The sequence below is a fragment of the Cucumis melo genome, chromosome 5 (assembly GCF_025177605.1).
Source record: "Cucumis melo cultivar AY chromosome 5, USDA_Cmelo_AY_1.0, whole genome shotgun sequence".
Lineage (NCBI taxonomy): Eukaryota > Viridiplantae > Streptophyta > Magnoliopsida > Cucurbitales > Cucurbitaceae > Cucumis > Cucumis melo.
In genome coordinates this window covers 20790139-20814994 of record NC_066861.1, presented here as the reverse complement: position 1 = coordinate 20814994, position 24856 = coordinate 20790139, and the positions used below count along the sequence as shown (strand labels likewise).

The window sequence follows — 24856 nt, the reverse complement described above, 5'->3', positions numbered from 1 at the left end:
AAATGTAACATCCAAAATATTTAAGAAGCTTTATTAATTATGTTAAATTAGTTGGATGTTATCTTGAAGATTAGAACTAAAATTGAATTATTGAATTAAAATAATTCTGGTTAGAATCAATGACATTTTAAGATATGTGTTTTATTAGAGAAGAGTTGGTTAATTAAAAAAATTGAAAATTTAAACTAATTTGGGATCTTGAAAGGTAAATTTGGTTTTAGTCGTATTGGAATTAATTGAGTATATATATGAATATGTATATTTAATTAAAAAATTAAATTTTTGGTAGAACATGATATTAATTATTTGGTTTTATATAAAAAGTAAAGTTAATTATATCATGAAATATAATTATAATTATTAGAAAAATTAGATAATTAACGAGGAAAGAGATGGTTGATTTGATTGGATAAGAAAAGACAATGGATTTATTTAGAAGAGGAAAGAAAGAGTTTAAATAATTATATATGTTTGTTATATATTTTGGTAAGAGAAAATGATAATAATAAAAAATTATTATTATTATTAATTGTTATAAATGTTTAAGGTTTTGTACATTTAATGAAAAGAAAAAAGAAAATGTTCATCTTTTTTCCTAAGAAACTCTAGCCGCCATGCTTCATTATGCAACCTTGTCCGATTGTAGCCATTTGCGTTGTCATATTAGTCTACCACTGCCATCTGCTGTCGTCGCTCATTGATTTTGGTTTAGTCAGCTTCTGTGAGTGTTTTTATCTTTATTGTGGGATTTTAATATTCATTAAAGATTAATTAAGACCCTAAATTAAGTCTATTATTGAAATTGATTTTAGTTGGATGTCTTAAAGATCTCTTTAACAAAAACTTGAGAATTTAAATAGTGAATTTTTTAATAAGTCGAGAGGATTTTTCAAAGTCTATTACACGTTATTCTTAAATATTTGAGAACCAAACATGCAATTAAAGAAAGAAACACTTTAAACAAGGGTTACCAAAAGAAAAAGAAATTTCCAAATAAAAGCATGGGTAATTAAACTCATTTTGGTAGGTCCGTTTTGGTCAATGAGTTTTGTTTTTTTTCTTGTTAGACTATTGTCTTTGGGCAAAATTCCTAGTCAATCCTCTATTCTAGACTCATTTCGGTCTTAGTCTGTTGCATAAACATAATAGGAAACACTTTTAGGTTAATGGAACAAATTTTTAAATCTTATTGGGTGTGCAACTGTTTTTTGCATTATTATATTATACTACATATACTAATATTTTGATTTTAATTCTTATATATATTTGTCAATTTTCCTTTTGGCAATTGCAATTCAATTCACCACAAGAAATCGGACTTTTCCCAACGTCAAAAAAGACGTCGGCATAAAAGACGTCGGGAATAAGAGGTTCTCCCGACGCATAAAGTAAGACGTCGGGAGAAAAAGCTATTCTCGACGCATAAAGTAAGACGTCGGGAATCAGAGGTTTTCCCGACGCACAATTCATGCGTCGGCCACAAGACGTCGGAAAATAAGGGGTATTCTCGACGCTGTAAGTAATGCGTCGGGACAAGCCTCACGTGGGAAATAAGGGGTATTCCTAAGGCATAGGTTTTCCCAACGTCGTAAGTGTGCGTCGGGAAAGGCAAGTAGTGCGTCAGGAAAGACCTAGGTTTTCCCGACGCCGTAAGTAGTGTGTCGGGAAAAGTTCTAGGTTTTCCCGATGCACTACTTAGGGCGTCGAGAGATCCCCTGCTTATTTATTTCATTTCTGTTTTACACAGAACTGAAAATGAAAGGGAAAGAGTTTGGAGAAGAGAGAAACTGTCGCTGTCCGTAGCTCACCGTCGTCCCTTCCATCTTCGTTGTCGTCCATCGCCGCCGTCCGTCGCCGCGACTGCAACTTCAGCTTCAGCCTTCCTCCGTCTGTAGCTCGCCGCCAACCTTCTCTTTTCTATCTTTCAAGTTTTTCTCTCTCCATTCTCACTTTTTCAGGATCCCGTTTGTCACCCTGTAGCTAAGTCAGTCAATGACTTTCAAAACAAATATATCTTAAATGAATATTTTTTTTAATTGAAACAACTTTCATTGAATGAATATGTGTGCGTCTGTGCATCATAGGGTTGGCCTAACATTGGATAAACAAGAAAAATCTCAAGTTTAACAAACATTTTCAAGTGCTTTTCTCGAGCTTTCAGTATAGTGTCGGCAAACTGGTTCCTTAACAAAGCTGCACGGTAAAGCCTGTCGGGGGAGGCTTTCCCGACGCAGTACATGGCATCGGGAAAGCAGACGAGGCTTTCCCGATGCGTGACCAACACAACGTCGGGAAAGCCTATCCCGACTCACTTCCCCCGACGTTTGTCCCGACGTCGAGGACTGCGTCGGAAGATCCTTTCCCGACATATTTTCACTTCCCCCGACGTTTTTCGGCGTCGGAAAAATCCCGATTTCTTGTAGTGATTCTTTGTTTGATTTTTACCTACCTTGGATTTTTTTCGACCAATTTACGACAAATATATAATTTTTATAATACAAAGTTCAATCGTGGTATAAAATTAGTTATTTTATAATATTTGAAATTGGTATAATTTTTTCTTTACCCAACGTGTGTTTAGCGTAATATTGATTTTTCATCTCAAAGTTCGATTCTTTATTCATTGATACTTGTTGTATTAAAAAAAAATTGATCGGTGTAGGTTTTTTTTTTCTAAGTCTATTTTCATTACCATTTTAACCAACTCTATTATCCATTCCTATTTTTTGAAAAGAAAATTCCGTTGACACATATTTTGGTCATCAATAAAAAAGGAAAAAGAAATTGATGGCCAAAATTTTCCCCAAGACAAAACAAAAGTGATTTACCAAGAAATTTTGCATTAGTTTTGGTATGGCACATATGTCACAACATCCACATCAGCTGATGATGTCATCCAAAGTTTCAACAATCTTTCGCTTTAAACATTTGTTTGACACTTCTACATGCATTGCCTTTTATCTTATTAAATCTAAACTTTTATATATTTAAACCTATGCTAAATCGGTCATAAACAAAATTGAGTGTTAAAAGAAATAGTGAAGAAATAAAGATATTTTCAAATATAGCAAAAAATTGAAGAAAATTTGTTGTAAATGTAAGGAAACACCAAACTATCTATGGCCCGTATAACAAAACTAAAAAAGTTAGTCATTTTTTAAATATTTCAGGTTTGTCCTTCCATCCTTCTTTTCTTCCTCGCGATTCGTCTTCCTCTTGTTATTTCTCTTATTCTCTTCCTCTTTCAATTTCATCTTTCTTCTTTCTGTTTTTTTTTTGTAATTTCTTTCCATCATCTTTTTTATTTTTCAATTCTTTATTTATGTCGTTTAATCTTTCAATCATTTTCCTTCTTTTCTTTTTTTTTATTGCGATTTCTTTCCATCGTCTTTTTTCTTTTCTTTTTTTACGTGGTGTACAAAAAATAGCAAAATCTAAAAGATCGTGTATAAAAAATCTTGAAAAAAAATCATTTAGGTTGGAGTAGCTAAATGTAAACTATCGTGTAAAAAGAAAAAAAAACTTGTATTAAAAAAATCATTTAAATTGGAGTAGTCAAATGTAAACAATCGTGTAAAAAAAATAAAAGATTGTCTATAAAAAAATCTTTAAAATCATTTTGATTGAGTAGCCAAATGTAAACGATTGTGTAAAAAAAAAGTAAACGATTGCGTAAAAAAGAGTAAACGATCGGGTAAAGAAATCTAAACGATCGTGTAGCAAGAGAATTAAAAAAATCGTATACCAAATTATGAAAAAAAAATCATTTATATTTGGGTGATCAAATCTAAACGTTCGTGTAACCAAATCTAAACTATCATGTAACCAAATTTAAACGTAACAAAATTAAACAATCGGGTAACAAAATTAAATAATGGAATTGAAAAGATAAATTATAGCTATAGCTAAACGATTGCATATAAATTGTAGTCATATCTAAACAATCGCGTATAAATTGTAGTCATATCTAAACGATCGTGTAACAAAATTAAATGATGGAATTGAAAAGATAAATTATAGTTATATCTAAACGATCGCGTATAAATTGTAGCCACATCTAAACAATCGCGTATAAATTGTAGTCATATCTAAACGATCGCATATCAAACAATAACCAAATCTAAACGATCGCAAATATATTACGCGCGCATTGTTGACGACATGGTTGAGTCTATTTCGTTTTTAGAATTGTTCCATAGAGCGTAAATATTTTGCCTCTTTTTTATATTTTTTAAAAGAAAAACACATCGAAATTTATCAAATTTCCAATAATAGCACATTTAAATTTTTTGTTACCTTTTTTCTTTGTGAATATTTTCGTTTTCCCTTTCTTTTTGTTACCCATCAAAATTCATCCTTAATTAAAATACTTATAATAATTATAAAACCCGACTTACGTAAATGTGTTATCGATATTTTATAATTTAAACACTCAATTCTAATATAAGTGTAAAATAATAATAATTGTTGTGATTATTGTGTACAATTAGATTGGTTACTATTAAAACAAAATGATGAATTACTTAATTCATATGAAGTCAATGTTTAATAATATTAAAAAGAAAAAACATGTATTTTGTAACTATTCCATTACATTTAAATAATATAATGTTAGGAAAAACAATATTAAAGAGAGAGAGAGAGATTATTCTATCTTTAATACTTTATATAAGAAAAATATTTGCATATGAGTCTATGGAATTTATTTTCCTTTGATTAATTTTAATTTGTGTTCTTAGTATTGGTGGGTTGTCACAAACACGCCTAAACTATAATTTAGGTATCCATTCATTCATATATATCCTTTTTGATTTTGAGATATGAAATATATTTCCTTTCATTTTCTTATGACTAGTTAGGGAGATTTGTGTGATGCACCAGGTTTAATTTGATTTTTTTTGTACATAAATTTATATATTAATTTGATGAACAAAATTTTGATTCACCTTTCATTTAATTTAATTATTAAATATTTGAAACAAAATAGAGCCGTTTAAAATAATGTAAAATCATACATATTTCTTGTCATTTCATGTTAATTTGCAATGAACAGATATATTTTTTAGACAAATTTTAAAGCTAAGAAATTAATTTTTTTTTTTAATGAATCCTTGTAGAAATATAAAACTATAACTAGAAATGTATATAAAAATATATTAATAATAAAATTAAAATACGATGCAAATAAAAATTTTAAAATTGAGGGTAAAAATAAGGGACAACCAAAATACGAAAATTGAAAAAATATAATATTAAAATAATATATAAATAAATAAGAAAATTTGAAAATTGGAAAAATAAAAATCTCAAATTTCTCCGCTTTGTCTTATAACTCCATCAAATAATGCCATTATTTTCATGCAATTTAGCAAGTGTGAATTACATGACCACTAAAATTGAGTATTTAATAAACACATGACATGAATGTTAGATGACTAATGAGTTGACATGTGACTATGATATATAATATTAATAGAAATAAAATTTGATATTAATATGACATAATAACACAACTCAGCTCTTATTTAACTGAGTAATTTTCTTTTTAGTTTTTCAAAAAGTAGTAAATTGGAGGGGAAAAAACCAAATAAAAGCCAAACTTTTATAAAAAAAATTAATGTAAAAAATTGCTGGCTATTTATTATTATTATTTAAAAAAAATATTTATCATCTAACCTCTAATTCACAAATTGTAAAAAGAAAAAAAATAATAAAATAGGAGAAATATTCGTTAATTGCATTAGAGAATAGTGGTAAAATTATTTTATTTTATTAATTAAAGAAAGAAAAAAAGAGTCTATGGTGTCAAAATTTATTCTTCTGTCAACAACAAATTAAATTGAATTAATATACATATAATAATCTCACTAAATGTTTTCTAACTTCTCTCCATATCTCAATTTTACCTTAATTATATTTGTCCATATTTCTATCTTCCTAATTTGTTCTATTATTTAAGAAAACAGTCCATTACTATACCCTTGTCTCACGGAATCCCTATACCCATAAATTTATTCTATCAACAACAAATTAAACGAAATTTATATGAATATAATAATAAATATATATACCATAAGCTTTCAATAATAATAATTAAAAAAAAAACATAACATTAAATTAATTTAATAATTTTTTCCTACATACTTTTTAACTCTTTTCTTCATATCTCTATTACTACCTCATGTTATTAGACGGTGATTATGCTGCATTATCATTTCTTATGGTTTGTTCCTTAAACTTTTCAATCCTCACGTTTTTACCATCGAAGTGTTAGTGAGAAGAAAGGACAAATATAGAAAACAATCTCAATCTCAACATCTAGAATTGGCTACCGTTCATAATTAAAGACATTAGAAAAAGACTAAATTTGAGAAGAAACCCTCGTAAACACATGTGGTCTCGCATGAAAAGTATCAAAATCCGTTAAGAAAACAAATAAAAAAAATTGGTGATTACCAAATTACTAGGAGAGATATAGTCCCTTATTTGTCAAAAGTGTGTTAGGTTGGAAATGATTTGATTTGGATTTTGCATGAGGTGTGAGTGTGTTTTTCTGCTAAGGTTTCAAAATTAAATAACGTGAAATTAAAAGTAGTTAGAATTTTGCATGAGATGTGAGTGAAGCAATGAAAGAACGTAAAATTAAAGGCTATGTAAGAGTATGAATAGGGGTAAAATGGGCATTAACAAAGAAGAGTTGGGGCAAAGAAGAAAGTGAAAAATTCTCCCCTTCCCCTTTTATATTCAAAACTTTTTTTTTTTTTTTTGTTTTTTAAATTGTACTAAATGACCCAAAAAAAAACAACAAATCCATAATTTTTTTTTGCGTATTGCAAATATGACAAGCAATTAAATATATCATACAACAATTAGAGAACTATCCACTTTCAAATTTGCTAGTTTTGCAATTTAATGTAGTGATATGAGTCATATTGTCATAAAAAAATAGATATCAAACTAGAAATTTAGAGATAAAAGATATGTTTGTAGATTTAATTTTTAAAAATCACAAACAAAAACGAAATTATTATCAAACTAGGGCTTATAATTAAGTTATATATATATATATATACTGTTTCTGTAATAATATATAATTTATAATGCATTACATGATCTATACTTTGATTTTTTTTTAATAAAAATATTAAACTTATAAGATGAAATCTTATATATTTTATAATCATTATTTAGTATAGTTCTAGGATATTATAATTTTAAAATTTTGAATCTAAATAAACTAAAAATACCATAATATTATTTTTAAAATTTATAATATTTGAATCTTGAAATCCAAAGAGCAGCTTTGTGAAACAATACTTAACTGAATAAATAACTTGGAAGCATAAATAAAATCTAGATCACCAACCATATAACCCTTACAAGACAACCACATTTTATTAGTTAATTTGATAAAAAAAAAAAAGAAATAGAAAATACAACCAAAAAAACAATAAAAGAGTTTGTGTCTTTGAGGAGTTCACCAAAACATAAACTTCACTAATGAACAAAACAACCAACAATTTTGATGAATATTATCAAACATAATACATAAAGTTAAGAAAAATTTGTTATAAAAAAGGAAGGATTAAAAAAAAGAAAGAAAGAAAGAATAGGTATGACAAATTATTGTGAAATTTGAATTGAAATAAAAATAGAGGGGGCGTTGGGTAATGAAAAGTTAGTAGGGCGTGCCGCGTATAGGGAAGTCGCCATCTGCTTTACACGCACCATCCTTTTTTTTTTTTTTGTTCAAATATCCTTTTCCACGAAAGATAGTCAAGGTCTCCCACCTTTCTTTCCTTGTCCCCTTTTTCTTTTCTTTTATATACCCTTTTTTTTTCTAGGCACTTTTTCAAAAATATTATAAAGCGAACAAATATTTACCCTTTATAAAATAATTTCGTAAATTTAAAAGATCTACAGGTCTACGATGAGAAGCATAAAAAATATTTCGTCAATTATGCCGTTTACTACGTGTGTAATATATTTAGTAACAATCGTTTAAATTTGATATTGTTTGGTACACGATTATTTTAATTTGGTTAGACTTAAATTTGGTTACATGATCGTTTAGATTTAGTCGTTTAGATTTGAGTACACCATCATTTAGATTTGCATAAACGAATTTGGTATACGATCGTTTATTTTTTTCAAGATTATTTGATACACGATCATTTAGATTTGTTTATACGATTGTTTATTTTTTAAAGATTATCTAGTACACGGTTGTTTAGATTTGGCTAAACGATTTTTTTTCATTCTTTTGCTACACGGTCGTTTAGATTGAAGTCAATCTAAATGATTTTTTCAAGATTTTTTATACATGATCTTTTAGATGAAAGAAATCGGAGTGAAAAAAGAAAAAAATATGATAGAAATAAATCAGATTTGGTTACCTAAATCTAAGCAACATAAAAAAAGAGGAAAAGAAGAAAAACGAAGGAAAACGAAGGAAAGAAATCGCAACACAAAAAAAGAAAAAAAAACAATAGAAAAAAATCCAAGCAAAGAGGAGAAGAAAGACGGACAAACCTAGAATATTTAAAAAATGGAACTTTATGGACTTTACCGATAAATATTTTAGTAGTTTGTTATATTTATGAAAATTAACTTTTTTTACTATTTATTTTGTAAATATATTTTTTGTTCCATTTTACATTTTGAACCTTTATAAATGGTTTTTCAAAAAATTAAAAATTGACAAACTATTTATATTTCATAGATAACAAAACCATTGGAAATAAAATTAATTACTTATATTTTGTCAAATGTTCTATTTTGACAATTTACCTTTGATAAATCTTAAATTAAATTTTGTTTTTATTAAAATCAACTCAAGAACAATAATAAATTTTATGAATATGATATATGTATATGTTGTCAAATTATAATACTAATAGATAAAAATAAAATTATTAAAAAGTAACAATGAACACATGATCGAGACTAAAATTTGACGTTTGCATCATTTCTACGATAGATTTGTTAACGATGGTCACACTAATTATTTAGATTTTACTTAATGTGTGTTTTGTTTAACCTATAAAATGTTTAATTTTAAAAATAAGTTATTTAGATAAAGTAATTGAAATGGTTGGGGTGGTTCAAAATTCAAAAAGTATTTTAAACCATTTTAATTAACCAAAAGAGCTTAAATAAAAATAAAAATGATTTATTTATTTAATTCAAACATATATTTACATAGTTTGTTTTTATTTTCATAGTCCTATTTAATAATCGTTTTGTTGTTGCTCATTTTCTATTCAATTTTTACGATAATTTATAATTAAGGTATGTTTGAGACACAATTAACTTTTGGGACAACATTAATATCTAATTGATTGACTTCTACGCATTCTCCATTCTTCTAAGAAAAATTAAACAATAAAAAGAACACGTGCATTAGCACGTGAATCTCACTCGTGACTTAAAAATATTGTGTGGGTCCCACTGTTTTCATTAATCAAAAGAATAATTGCTTTTGTTAAAATATTGATCTTAATAACTCTCCCTTGATATATTATATTCATTTTGAATGGTCGACCTCATCTATTGATTCCATAATAAAATATGTATCTAGCAATTTCCCAAAGAGGAATATAGAAGGAAACAACTCTAGGCCGTGTTATAAACTCAATTTAAAAATAATTGGTTTTTTTTTAAATATATATATATATATATATATATATATATATATATATATAAAACAATAATATATTTACACTTTATACAATAATTTTGAGAAAAATAAGAATCCAATAAACTCAGTATGTGAAATACCAATAATACGCAGTTAACACATGATTAATCAACCACACACGTGCAAATAATCTTATTCTAAACGATGGTTTAGATCATGACGATACACAATCATGTAGTTCATTTTAAACAATAAAGAAAAAGACTTCAAATTTAAAGGATCAAATAATAAACTCTAAACGATTACGAGAGATCTTCAGACATAAACGATCATATAATATAATCTAAACGATCATCGGATCTGTATATGAGATCGTCTATGTATGAATAAACGATCCTCTTTTTCATTGTGCTTTGTCTTTTTCGTAAATAAACAAAAATATACGCATATCTCCTATTTCTGTCTTTCCTATAGAGAGAGATATATATCTATCTCTGTATATCTCATCCCACCATTTATTATAACAAATAAATAACAAGAGGTAGATAGAGATATACATCTATCACTTAACAAAATAAGAAAAAATAAAAAATGATAACCATAATCACAATGAAGGATAGACGAGATTGTGCAATGAATTAATATAGTTTAAACGATCGTGTTGATAATGGTAAACGATCGTGTTGATTATGGTAAGGGATCGTGTTGGTTATGGTAAGAAAGCATGTAGTCCAATGTAAATAATCGTGAAAAACTTCAAATATAATGATCCTACAATACAATATACACGATAGTTTAGATTTTGGTACACAAAATCATTTAAAGATGCAACGTTACATAGTTCTTGGTTAACATTTTTTACTAATCTTCTAAACAATTTAAAATTCTTACCGAAAATGAAAACAAAAACGAAAATGATCTTGATAATGAAATATAGAATTCTTACCAAAAACAAACTATTGATATTGAAATTTAAATGATCGTAAAAAAGCTTCATATGTTATTTAAACGATCTTGATATTCTCAAAGCCCTACATTAAATGAAGCTATAAGTTGAAGGAAATGTTTTACTGGTTTTAAAATAATAAGAGGATATAAGAAGAGGAAAGCATAGGAATAAGAAAAAAAAAAGATATAGGAAGATGTAGAAGGAGGAATTTGAAAGAAAGGAAGACTCTGGAGGCTCCGAGCTTCGAAAGACGAGTTCTCTTGTCTTCTTTTTCTTCCTCTTTTACAAGAGCTATCTTTGAGCCATGCAGCTTCCTATCTTCTCCGCCTTGTGAGAGGCGCGACACCTATGAGTATTATGAAAGAGAGTTGATATAATCACTGAAAAATTGGGGGTGATCTCTGCTTATGACTATCCTATTAAATTCAATTCTCTTCGTTGTAGCGTAGCCTAGCTACTACCTTATGGTCTCACATATCCTTCCTCCTTTGTTGACTTTTTCCCTCGTCAACAGCTTTATGGAGCATGACGAATGAAGAGTTATGAAGAAATGACAAACTCCCATTGGTATCGCTTCCTCAATGAATGGAAGGACTGAAAGAAACTACTAAAAGAGGTGGGGTTGCTCTCACTGTGAAAGGTGAGAGAGATGAAGAATAATATTGAAACAATCGTAAAATAACTTCAAAGCATCTCATCGAAGATGATGAAGATGAAATATAAGATTTAAATAATAATATCTTATGCTGATCTAAATGCCGAAGAAAGAAAATATAGAAGAGGAGATGAATAAATCACAAAAAAGAAAAAGAAGAAATGCAGAAGTACACAACTTGTCCCGTAATATTCAAAACCAACAAGAGCATATATGAAATTTATGAAAAAAAATAATATCATAGATCTTTCTTGTTTTGTTATAGGAACCGTAAATTTTTAATCATTTTGTTACGGGCAATTCTATTTTAAAGGTGAGAATTTAAATATATTTTATTTGAAGCCTAATAATTCAACTAATTGAACCATCCTTGTAAATAATATATTGTTTTCGTTAAAATAATTGTGGGGGTGGGAAACAAAAGTTCCCATCCTTGAGGATAATTTTTGTAATTATACTAAACTCGTTTTGAAATAAACAATTCAATAATAGATTTATATTACAAATTAATTGTCAACGTTGTCATAATTAAATGGTTATGATTATCGCGTTCCTTTGCTATTATTATATTTGTTGTGCAATCTTGAAAGAAAAATCACCAAATAAATGTTCGAGGGATGATGTAGGGTCCGTTTGTTAACTTGTTTCCTGTTTTTTGTTTTTGTTTTCATTTTTTAAAAAACAGAGGTATTTGATAACGTTCTTTGTTTCTCGTTATTAAAAAAGGTAGAAACTTTCTAATTTTATAAGGAATTATTGAGAACAAAAAAAAGTAGTTTCTTCTGTTCCGTTTCTCGATTGTTTCTATTGGTTTTTTTCCTCAATTTATTTCTATTTGTTTTGTTTTCCTTTTTCTCAATTATTTTTATTTGTTTTCTTTCATTTTTTCAATTATTTTTATTAGTTTTTTCTTTTTCTCAATTATTTTTATTGGTTTCATTTTCCTTTTTCTCAATTATTTTTATTTTTTTTATTTTCCTTTTTTTCAATTATTTTTATTGGTTTCATTTTCCTTTTTTTTCAATTATTTTTATTGATTTCCTTTTCCTTTTTCTCAATTATTTTTATTGGTTTATCTTCCTTTTTTCAATTATTTTTATTGGTTTCCTTTTCATTTTTCTCAATTATTTTATTTGTTTCATTTTCCTTTTCTTAATTATTTTTATTGGTTTCATTTTCCTCTTAACTTCATCGTCTTCCCCAAATAATCATCCCCTTCCTCTTTCACTCATTGTTTTTCTCTGTCCACTGTCTTCCTCTTCACCTCTCATCGTCTTCCTCGACAACTCGAACTCTTCCTCTTCGTCGGATCCATAGTTTTCGTCTTCCTCTTTGTGAAAATATGAATTTTCGTCGTGGGTTTTTCTCTAAAACATCATAGGTAGTAGAGTTAAAGGTTAAATTTTGTTTTGTTTCTTTCAATTCTGAATATCGAAGATATAATAACTTACTTTAAAACTTAAATTTTAGATGTCACGAAATAATGATGAGGTTGTTGAAATTGATGGATTAAGAAGTGAATCGACATCATCTAAGACAAATGGCCTGAGTAAGGATGATATTGCCAATCAAATTTGGCAACATTTGAAAGATAAATATAATTTTATGTTTATGTTATTATTTTTATTCGTGCATTGATACTTCTTCGTATTAAATGAATAAACTTTTGATAATTTTATTTTTTATGTTTGATGGACAAACCTATATTTTTGTTTAATGTTTAATTGAAGTAGATGTGAAAAATAAAAAATAAATCTAGAAGAAAATCAGTAAACAAGAAACAGTTATCAAACACATTTTTGTTTCTGTTTCTTTTTTTCAAAAACAATAAATAGAAACAGTTATCAAACGCATTACTGTTTCTTCTAAAAAAAGAAGAAACATGAAACAAGGAACAAAAAACAAAGAATAGGAACGTTACCAAACATTTACGTAGTGTTTTCATTTATTACATATTTTTTTTTATAAAAAATATACTTTTATATGTCAATTTTTCAAAAAAATAAAACAACAACTATTAGATGTGAGATTGATATAAAACAAAATCAGATCATACAATTAAATAGATATCGAGAAAATAGATTCAAATCTCATTATCACCGCTTATTTCAAATATTAAAGGTAGATTTATTTCAAATATTAAAGGTAGATTTATTTAGTCCCTAACTTAAAAGTGGTGTGAGAAAACATGGCAAGAGTTTAAACACAAAATCTTTAAATTACTCGCTCAAATATTAAATAATATGAAATTTCATCTCAAAACTAATTAGCAATAAGATGAGTAGCATCATATAATTATAACGAGTGTGAAGTATCTTAATCTTTTTTAATATGTGATCATCAATATGTCCTCACAAGATGATACCTTTTTTTGGGCTAACTATTATTGATTGGATCCCAATTTCTTGATTAAATTGAATCTCTATTTGAGCTTTATATACTTTGATATCATCTAAAACCATCGATTGACTAAAAGCTTGATTTAATCGAACTTGATTAACACAAGAACATGTTAGTAATAATAACCACATAATTAGTTTCGAGCACAAACAAAATATCGGTTAAAGAACACTTGTAGTCTCCAAACTTCGATAGAAATAATAATTTAGTTTTCAAACTTTATTTATAATTACTCAATCCCTATACTTTCAAATAATAATTTAGTTCCTATATTTTCAAATCCATAATAATTTAGTCTCAACATAAATAAAATTCATCTAAATTTAATGTTAATTTTTACTATTTTACGGTGTAAACGTTGTATTTTATAAAATTATCTAGTCCTTAAATTCTACCTCAACAACTAAATTGTTACATATTTATAATGGAAAGGCTAAAGTGATTTTTGGTAAAGTTAAAAGAAATTAAATTGTTATAAAATATTAAAGGTAGTAAGATAATAAATTTAAGTCGAGGGAGTAAATTGTTATTAATTGAAAGTTGATAGAGAGACTATTTTTATATATTAGGCAGCTTAGAATTAAGACGTAGACATTGGCGAAACTATATAGGGATTTTGGTGGGAAGTTCCAAGAAGCTTCCCATGGGGCTTTTGAGCTTCAGACTTATAAATAAACCTGCAGTGGAATTTCATAGGTATCCAAATTCCAAACGAATTTCAATTGTTTGCGATAAATATTAGGGGAAAGACTACTCAACGACAATCCAAGTCGTGTAATATAGTTGATAATTACGATCGCTGTAGATCGTGAACACCCGCTTTGATTCGGATTCTAAGGGATTTTTTTTCTTCTTTTTATTATATACGGAATCGCTGACTGTAGGGGGGGAGCCGCAGCCATTTCTTTCTACTTTCGAGGTTTGATTGCTCTTGCGAACTTGATCGGTCCATTTGCGATTGAGAGTGAGGGTTTTTTTTTTTTTTTTCTGTTGAGATTTTACTGATTTCGTTTTTCTTTAACGGAGTCAAGAACGAGAGGAGAAGAGACGAAACGATTGTGATTGCGATTCTTTAACGGATTCTGACTCTGTTTGTTTGAAGTTGGATTGTTGTTGCGGGTGCGATTGACGAGAGAGTGAGAGGTTTTGGTACGTTTATGTGAAATTCTTCGAGGGAATAAAAAACGATTGCGATTATCTTCCTCTTTTTTTTTTTTTTTTTTTTTGAGACGATAGAGAGGGGGGGGGGGGGGATCTTGGAGTTGTTAAATTATTACGAGATTGTGATTTTCCATTTGTTTGTTTGAAGATTTTTGAGCGGATTGAGGAGAAGAGGATATGGGAGGTTGTTTTTCTGATGTGAAAGGAGGACAGGCGGCGGTAGGAGGAGGACGGCGGAGCGCCGGTAACGCCGTGACGGACAGCAGTGGCGGTGGACAGAACGACGCCGTTGATTTCTACTTCCGATCCCATGGTCTTCAGGGTTTGTTCACCCAAGTTGAGGTACATTCTGCCCCGCTGGCCCACCGAATACTTTATGTTGTTTTTGAAAATTCGTATTTGGCGTCTTAAAGTACCACTTCATAAATCAATATTGGACCATCGCAAAATCCACCCCTAAAAAATTTAATGGTAATTACACCTCCAAATTTTCAATATATACAATTGGACAATTGGATCTCTAAATTATTTAAATAACCGATATCATTTGTAAAATTATATAAGTTTGATGGGTCAGTATTAAATTTTGGATGACCTAGTGAGCTCATTTTTTTAATAATATAATTGCAATTACCACCCCTACAATTTGCAATTTGTCCACTGGAATATTATTAAAATTATTTTAGCTAATATATGATGGAAATTGAGAATGGAAGAATCTTATTTTGTCAAATATACGTTAAACATAAAAATTGCTATTCAACTGTTTAACTTACATTTGCTTCCTATCTTGTTTGTACAGAAAAAGAAGAATCGAACTTGTTCTTTTAGTTTAAAATATTTATTACACGTCTAAAATTCAACTACAAAATAAATGCAAATCTGAAAAGGAAAATTAAGTTTGTAATTTAGTACGTGTACATGTACTGATATCAAAAGTTGAAATAGAAACACCAAATGGAGTAAGTTCCCACGATATAACTCTCTCTGCATATTTTCCAAGTGCGGGAGTATCCCAAGTAATACCTTTCTTAGCCCCCAACCAATAAGCAACTTGAAATTTCTTCTTACTTCATATAAATTCCTTTGAACTTTTATTATTTTATCTCGGGTTAGTTTATGACTGAAATGTATCAAGACGTACATTTAGCCTTACAAATAATAGAAAATTAGAAGAAAAATTGCACAAATCATTCCAAGGTTATGCTGGTAGTTGTTATTACAATTTTCTCAAACTTAAAGAAATGTAACAATGGTATAAGTTTGAGGGTTGGGCCTTTATCATTTAGATGTCCAATTTCTAAGTTTAAAGGTCTAATCTTGTAAAAGTTTGAAGATTTTTAGCATTTAAAGTTTGTGGGTGTAATTGCAATTATTTTATACTTTTGGGGTGGTTTTTTCAATTCAATCAAAACAAAATAAAATTTATCTCTTTCTAGATTTATTTTAAATGAATTATTAGTAATTGTCATGTTTAAATGAATAGAATTGTACACTCCTTTTTGTTTTATTTTTACTTATTTATTATTTTCTAGTTGTAAGTTATTTTATTTCGTGTATACTACACGAACATCCTCACGTATAATGTCAGTGTTTATTAAAATATGAAGATTGTATTCTCTATTATTTAACATTTGACCGAATCTTTGACTTTATTTTTAATATTCTAATGTGTTTAGATGGATTATGATTCCTTGTTATATATATTTAAAAGGCTTGTGATTCTCTGAAGGACCCAGCAACATGAAAAGTGCAACTCGGCCTTTTAGGATAATGTGGGCCTTCCTAAACCATGGACCTTTCCAGTAGAAGTGTTTAAGAATCTTTTTCTTTTTTGAATTTTTAATTTCATCTTTATTATATACTTAAAATTTTCATTTAAGCCTTCCCACCAAAACATGATTAAAATTTGTTTATGAAACACTGGAGTGGTATTAAATTATTATTTTATCCATATTAGAATATGTTGGCTTGTTGCTTTCGTTTAAAACTAAATTTCAATTTTTTAAAAAGTTAAATTTCATGTGAAGTGACATCTATATTAGAGTAGCATAGAATGTTCAAATATTTAAACAATTTTTATTTTATGATATAACAACTTCTCGCAAGAACTAAAGCGAGAATTTTAAATAGGTTCTGTTTGTTTTATCATAGTTAATGAACTTTAAATTTTGCAGCTTTCTCTGTCAGCATCAAAATTGCTTGATCGTGATATTACTTCAAAGGTACAAATTCCTCCCCCACTAAAACGATGTTCTTCTTTAAGCATTTCCATTTCTTCCTAGCAAGAGCTTTTTCTGTTATCATAACGTTTTTTTTTTTTTTTTTTTAAATTTTTTTTATAATAATAATAATAATTATTATTTTTGTATTATTTCATAGTTTACTGTGGTTTTGAAGTTGTTATTGTTTCTTTTCAGAGTGATCCAATGGTGGTTGTGTACACAAAAAAGAATGGAGTACTCCAAGAGATAGGTAGGACTGAAGTTATTTTGAATAACCTAAATCCACAGTGGATAGAGAAAGTTTCAGTTGCATTCCATTTTGAGACTGTGCAGCCATTGATGTAAGCTTTTCCCTATGTTGTTTTCATATGATATGAGATTTAGTGTGTGACTCAAAGGTGCCTTATGGTGCTTGTGTAACTGATTTATGTTTTCATCCATTTCTCTTCTTCGTACTAATTTAAAATATCAACACAGAATCAAGTCAAACTCAAAAAGTTAATTAATGCTTATATACGAACAGTAAATCTTATATAACATACAGGAAAAGTGAAAACTGTAACATGCTTTTGAGATAGAATTTTCACAAGTAGTTTCTACTTTCATAATGGATTATGTCTCTCCATTCCTATCTTCGTAACTAAAAATGAAGGTGACAGCAAAGGTCACGATAAAACATGCAGATAGATTTTGAATTGTAAGATTTTGTAACAAGGAAGAAACATAGACTATTGGCTGGGAATTTGTCACCATTTATTTTTTCCTTCTAAAGACTGCAAATTATATATGTACTTCGTCCAAATGTACCATTAATTTTTTGCTTTCCATTTTTTGTTTCAGATTTCGTGTATATGACATTGATACCAAATACTGCAATATCCCTGTGAAGGTATACAGTCATTTCATTTCATTCTTTGTCATTTTTACATTAATTACCTTGTACGTAATTCCTAGCTTAAACCTTTGTTTATACTGTTTTGCAGACAATTAAATTGAGTGACCAAGATTTTCTAGGAGAAGCTAGTTGTGTTCTTTCAGAGGTAAGTAAAAACTCAGGTTGTTGAAAAGTTATGGTTCAAGATAACTTTTCTTTTTAAAGTCCCTTTTTCTTGCATTCTATTTACATATTTCTGTTTTGGCTCTTTGATTTTTGGCATTGCAGATAATAACCAAACAGAGTCGTAGTTTAACTCTATGTCTGAAAGATGGGCATGGAGGTTCAAGAAACTTGGGTGGGTCTCTCACTGTTCGAGCAGAGGAAACAATTGCTTCAAGAAGTGTCGTCGAAATAGTACTCCGTTGTTCTCATCTTGACAATAAAGATGTGTTTTCTAAAAGCGTATGTTTTAATATTTTTTTCATCGTGTTGTTTAAAGTTTGATGTTCACTTTAAAGCTTTCAATTTCACTATATTGCTGCTGAACTTGAATAACGGCGTTAATACTCAACAAGAAATGTCTGGAACTAGTTACACTATATTTAGGATAAAAGTAACAAATATCCATAAAAAATAGTATCACCTGTTCACAAACCTTCATAGCTATCCACTAGTCTTACAAAAGAATAGTACCACTTAGTCATCAACCTTTATGGCTATCCACTGGTTTAACAAAATTTGTAAATTAAGTTAAGGGTGTTACTTTCACGGTTCACCAGTTGTAACTTTTTCCTTCAATTTTTTTGTAAGTACATTTGACTATGTGCTGTTTAGTGATATAAGCCACTTTCAATAGTTCAAAATTGATGTTGAACTAACTGTTGTTTTTGTTTCCATTCCCTTGGTTTTTATGCTCTTTGTTTAATTGTTTATTTTAGGATCCTTTCTTGAGAATATCTAGAGTTGTTGAAACTGGAGGCTCAATTCCAATCTGTAAAACTGAAGTGGTTAAAGATAATCTTTATCCTGTTTGGAGACCTTTATTCTTGAGCATGCAGAAGTTTGGTGACAAGGCAAGCATATGACCTTCTGAATCTTATTCTCTTTAATAATATTTCTTTTATATATTAATTTTAATAGTTTTTTATTTTTTCTTTAAACACAGGATAACCCATTGGTCATTGAGTGCTTTAATTTCAATAGCAATGGCAATCATGAATTAATTGGGTAACTATTTTGTATTAATCAATATCTAGACCCTTTTCATTACTTTTTCAGTATGTAGGTTCATTAAGGAAAATTTAATCAAAATTTTCCTTAAACTAGGATGAGGGAAGGAATTCTATTATTTAAGTTTCTATTTATTTGAACTCAGTGTTTGGCATGTTTTGAAAAGAATTGTTTCTTATGTATATATGCACTTTTGGAATAAAGTGAGTAATGCTCCCTCTAGAAGCACGTCATGTGTTTTTTCTTTCAACTTTGGAATTTCTCAAATGACTTTCTTATGAGTGTTAATTTTACAATGTTCTTTTAATTGATTAAAACAATGTTTAACATTCTTCAAATTTTTGTAACAATATTTTTAGACATCTATAACTAATAAGCACTTTAATTAAAAAAACATGCAAACACACATGAAGATTTATAGCTTGCCATCGACATTCGTGTAGCCAAACGCAATAACTAGGGTTTGAACATATCTCTATGAGTAGATTTCGAGTATTCTCTGTTTGCTAGATTTTGTATGATTTATTGGTTGGTTAAGACTCAATTTTAAAATTGACTCGTTTATGTAATCGAATAAAATTGTAACTGTTTTTGAGATTATGTTTATAATTTATTAACTTATCGTCCTTCTTCATGTGTATGTTTTCATCTATTCAGTAAGCTCCAGAAATCGATGGGTGATCTTGAAAAGCTTTACCGAGAAAAAAGTGGTGCAAATTTTGTTATTCCATCTTCTCATGGTGGCTATGAGAAGGTCTGATCTCTCATAATTCCAGAATCAATATCCATTTTTTTCTTCTTCATATTAATAGAATGTAATTTTGTTCTTTTAGGTTCTGAAAGGTCAGCTGTTTGTAGATCACTTCGTTGAGAAAACACAATTCAGCTTTATTGATTACATTTCCAGTGGATTTCAGCTTAATTTTATGGTCGCTGTTGATTTTACAGGTACTTTCTAGAAAAAATAACTATTATCTTTCTACTTCGGTCTAATTTAATGTAAAAACTTCAATGTCATCCTTGTCATTAGTTATAGACTTTCTTAAAGTTTGTGGCGAGATGGGATGGATGCCTTTCCCATCCTCATCCTAGTAAATTTTAATGAGTGTGGAATCAATGAAAGAGATGTTTCATTTCATGTTTTATGTCTTCTTTGTATTTGGTAGCAAATTTAGAAACTCGATCTTTTGAATTCCTAAAGTTGTGTATTATTCATGTTTTGAACGCTTTTTGCAGCTTCTAATGGAGATCCCTACAGTCCAGATTCGTTGCATTACATTGACCGTAGTGGACGTTTGAATAGTTACCAGCAGGTTAGCCACACCACTTCAACTGTACTTTCAAATTATAATTAAATTTAGTACTTTGTTTAAATTCCTATTCTTCATTATCACAGTAAATGATTAATTTTTCAAAAGCCTTTTACAGTTATTGGTCTTATTTTGTGCAAATCTTGATGTTCAGGCAACTATTGAAGGGCTTGACATTTTATTCTTTTGCATACTTCTGAAAACTTCTTTCTTTTTTACTTCTTATTTGAAGATTCAAAGATTCAATATACACTAATAACTTGTTATTTGTTCTATAGGTTGAAAGTTTAAATCTCTATGTTTGGTGATTTGTTTTGCTTATGATGTAGTAGGAGATAATATATATAATTTGAATTTCAAACCATTGACCTTATGGCAGGCCATAAAGGAAGTAGGGGAGGTAATTCAATTTTACAACACTGATTGTCGGTTTCCAGCTTGGGGCTTTGGCGCAAGAACACGGGATGGCAACATTTCGCATTGTTTCAACTTGAGTACAGCTCCAACTCAACCCGAGGTTCTTACAATTCTATATTCGTTCTTCTACTTTCAATATTGTAACCTTCAAGCCTCTAAGCTTTATGTCTGTCTTTTCTTTGCTTTTATTTCCCATTCATTTGAATTGAACATCAGCTTTATTAATAGGTGGAAGGAGTGGAAGGTATAATGAGAGCATATGCAAATGCTCTTCACAATGTTTCATTGGCTGGACCTACTTTATTTGGTCAAGTGATCAATAAGGCTGCAGAAATTGCCGCCCACTCTCTATTTGCCAACATAAACAAGTACTTTGTGCTGCTGATTATTACGGTAAGTCACCAATCAACTTGAATGTCCTTTGTTAATTGCATATTGTATCATATGCAATTAACATTCAGGAAATTTCCCCTTTTTCCCCTGATTTTATATTTTATTTTTCAGAAAAAGAAACCCTCTTTTGAAGTTAAAAGTAGAGAGAAGAAGAGAATTGAAGCCACCTAAATCATACACAACTTGTTTCAAAGTTGTGTAACCGGTTTAAGCTTTAGTCTTAAAGTTTTGTGAAAACCTTTGAACTTTTAATTTTCTTTTAAGAAGAATGGCTTTTCAAGTAGTAGGAGTATTGAAAATTTGAAACTTGTAAAGTGGTTAAAAATTCTTTTGATACTATGCAAATTATGCAAAGTGTGCTCTAATATGTATGTCTTTGGTTTCAAACTATACAATTGAAGGTGTGAATTATTTGACTGTTAAGTGTTTAATTTTGAAAATGAGCAATTTAAAAAAAAAAAGTGTATAACAAGTACTCAAAATAGCTTTTAATGAAAGCACTTTTTTGATAGTGCATTTTAAACCCTTTAATAAAAGGATTTTAAATAATAACAACTTTATTTTAATAACATTTTCTTTCTCTACTAGGTCCTAAGAGTATAATAGAAACTACATAGTGTAGTTTTGATTTAATTTTAGTTTTAAAATACTTTTGACTTTTATGATCTATTTTGGTAGGATGGAGTCTTAACTGATCTTCAAGAAACAACGGAAGCTTTGGTGAGGGCATCTGATCTTCCACTGTCAATTCTTATAGTTGGAGTTGGAGGGGCAATTTTTAAACAAATGGAGGTAATTTTATATGTTTTTAATTTTACTAATCATTTCCAACCATTTGGTTTGACAAGAAAAATAACAAAAAAAGAAAAAAAAGAAAAAAAAAAGAAAGAAAAAGAAAACCATCTCACTTTGGTTATTAAGTTATTAGAATCTTAAAAGCATATTTACATGGTGCTATGCTATAGGTTCTTGATGCGGATAACGGACACCGATTGGAGAGTTCTACAGGTCGTGTAGCTACAAGGGATATTGTACAATTTGTTTCAATGCGAGAAGTACATAGTAAGTTAGACTAACGTTATAGTGATGTTTTCTGTATAACAACTTTTTCTCTTAAATTGTAGAGTAATGTATTTGGATATGGTTGAAATTAATGGCAGGTGGAGAGATATCTTTAGTTGAAGCACTTTTGGAGGAGTTGCCTGAACAGTTTTTGAGTTACATGCGCAATAGAGATATCAAACCCGCCACTACTACTCCTTTGCATTTAGCTCAACCCTATGCTTCAACTTCAATGCAAAACTGAGTAATTATATTAAGTTTTGCACCATAAGATATATAATCATTTCTACTCAACAAGCTTTAAAAAAAAAAAAAAAAAGGAAAAAAAGCTTATTGCATTATTGCCGTGGAAAACGCAGCAATAGTTTCAACCCAAGTGTAAATGATCTCTTCCATTTGCTAAAACAATTATTATTTTTTTTCCCTCCTTGTAAATAGTGATGGCTAACTGCAAAAGGCCAAAATCACCCCTATGGTGGGGTATTTGTAATTGCATATATGGACATTGGATTCCAAGTGATAAAAGATTGAGATCGTTCTCAAACTTATAAGATTGTTATAAATTGTTATAATTTTTATAACTATGTTAGTTAGAAAGGTCTGTTTGTTTAGTCAACAAATATATAATATAATATTAAAATTTCGCAAATCACAGTAGAAAACTGACCACCGGAGTCAACCCACATTGTCTCCTCCTCCTCCTAGTCCTCATCATCATTCGAGTATTGATTTAAACGGGTTGGTAGACGGAGATAGGTGTTGCTGTAGAACCAAAATGTGAAGCAACAAATGGATGAAGAAGAATAACTGATGAAGTAACGAACGGATGAGCAATGAATGGAATGCCGGAGAAAAACTTCAGGCAAAGAAATGCGGAGATGAAGGGCCGCTCGAAGAAAGAGATGAAAAATGAAGAAAAAGGTGAGGAACATAGAGGAAAGAACAAAAGTAAAGAAGTATAAAATAAAAAGCGGTTTTTTCCATTTAAAGAAAGGGCATTCTTGTAATTATATAATTGTGCCTAGGCTTGTTGTTGGACAGAGAGAACTGATCTATGGTCATAAAACCCACCAAAGAAGTTCTTATTTGTGATGTTGAGAAAACTTCAAACTTCACAAAATTTCAAACCCAATTGGACACTGGTGGTAGCCATTAAAGGCATAAGGAAAGACTTTGAAGTAAATATTTCTAGAAGTTAGACATATTGAGCAAGAAAGAAATGACAGTTCAATTGAATAAGATAAGAGACTTTAGGATTATGAAGTGTAACAACCCAATTCCTTATAATAAGTCGAGATTATTTCTAATTAGAAGATAAATAAAATTTCTTAAATTAATAATAGAAAATAAAACAAAACCTCAAACTACTCATTAAAATCATAAACAAAAAGTATGTAGAAATACATTTAAATAAAATTCTAACTCGGGCTCTAACTAGTTTTAAAAGGAGAAAGTAAACAAAAGCAAACTCATAAATACTGAAATCTGAACGAATAACATAGGACGGAAGCAAAAGTGTTCCCTATGGCTCGCCACGGTCACTTCTTGTCATTTGCCAGCTTCCCTCTACCCTTACCTCTATCTCTGCTTGTAAATTAAATAAGAAAGAGTGAGTATACAAATATACTTAATAAGAGACTCACTATTAGTCCCGCTAGGTGCCTGTTAAACTCCTATTAGAGTTCTGTAAAATAGTACCCCTAAACTGGCACGTTCCCGAACATGTGCAATCTGTGATCCCTTAGAAACATATCTGGTTTTCAGTGAACCCAAAGGAACACCCAGAAAAACTGGTCTATAGTGTACCTGGAGGAAATACTAAGACAATTTGGCTGTGAGTGATCCCGTCGAATCACTCATAATCATGTCTATGTCATACTAGACTAGTGATTCCGTCGAGCTACACAATCATAAAAAAGGTGGTGATCCTGAGGGATACCTATGTGGGTACGACTCTAATAGATAACGATAACAGTACACCCAATCCATAGCATGAACATACCATCAAATCATCATAAACAAGGCATAAGTATCAATCGTAGCATTCGTTTTCAATTATTATCATCATAGCATATCTCAATTGGACCTATCAGTCATCAAAATCATGGGATTGTCCTGACTATCGTTCACCATACACATGATCATATTATGCATACCAGCTACATCAAAGCATAATAAAAGAATTTCATGTAAGCTCTCACTTCAATACGAAGGTCTAGTAGGAAAATCTCTTACCTAAAGATTAGCTTAATAAAATTATCCTAACAGTCACGATCAAGCTTTCTAAACAGCCCAGTCCTAAACACAAGGGAACCCAATAACTAAAATTAATAAATTAGTTAACTGTCGCTTAAGGATCAAATTCCAATTATTTCAACTTACCCAAAGTTGAAGATGAATCCAAATCTATCATTGGTTTAGGAAAATTCTACTGTACAACTTCCAATTGATCTATCATAGAAAATAATTCAATTAAATCCATAATTAAATTATTTAGGGTCCAGAATCGATCTTTGCTGGGAACCAACCCAAAACCC

The 24856-nt window shown here is 29.3% G+C and overlaps 1 protein-coding gene across 5 annotated transcripts; it reads left to right on the top strand.

Moving 5' to 3' along the window:
* Positions 1 to 14191: 14191 nt before the first annotated feature.
* On the top strand, positions 14192 to 22863 carry LOC103492062 (protein BONZAI 3). Of its 5 annotated transcripts, XM_008452256.3 has the most exons (18): positions 14349 to 14563; positions 14676 to 14793; positions 14954 to 15147; positions 16983 to 17030; positions 17226 to 17371; positions 17871 to 17919; positions 18014 to 18070; positions 18193 to 18369; positions 18846 to 18980; positions 19073 to 19134; positions 19795 to 19891; positions 19971 to 20085; positions 20374 to 20450; positions 20827 to 20964; positions 21093 to 21257; positions 21936 to 22049; positions 22223 to 22319; positions 22418 to 22863. In XM_008452256.3, the coding sequence occupies exons 3-18, from the start codon at positions 14983 to 14985 to the stop codon at positions 22561 to 22563; spliced, it is 1788 nt and encodes a 595-aa protein (XP_008450478.2). In that variant the 5' UTR covers positions 14349 to 14563; positions 14676 to 14793; positions 14954 to 14982; the 3' UTR covers positions 22564 to 22863. The 5 variants fall into 5 exon arrangements, with proteins under 5 accessions (XP_016902432.2, XP_008450478.2, XP_008450473.2 ...); XM_017046943.2 differs by lacking the exons at positions 14349 to 14563; positions 14676 to 14793 and adding an exon at positions 14192 to 14340; XM_008452251.3 differs by lacking the exon at positions 14676 to 14793.
* The last annotated feature ends 1993 nt before the right edge of the window (positions 22864 to 24856 follow it).

What these genes read in the sequence shown, in the direction of transcription:
- LOC103492062 (XM_017046943.2), top strand. Translation starts at nt 14,983, where the DNA reads ATGGGAGGTTGTTTTTCTGATGTGAAAGGAGGACAGGCGGCGGTAGGA. An exon ending in GTTTGTTCACCCAAGTTGAG is followed by an intron (nt 15,148 to 16,982) that starts GTACATTCTGCC and finishes TAAATTTTGCAG; the next exon opens with CTTTCTCTGTCAGCATCAAA. An exon ending in ATCGTGATATTACTTCAAAG is followed by an intron (nt 17,031 to 17,225) that starts GTACAAATTCCT and finishes GTTTCTTTTCAG; the next exon opens with AGTGATCCAATGGTGGTTGT.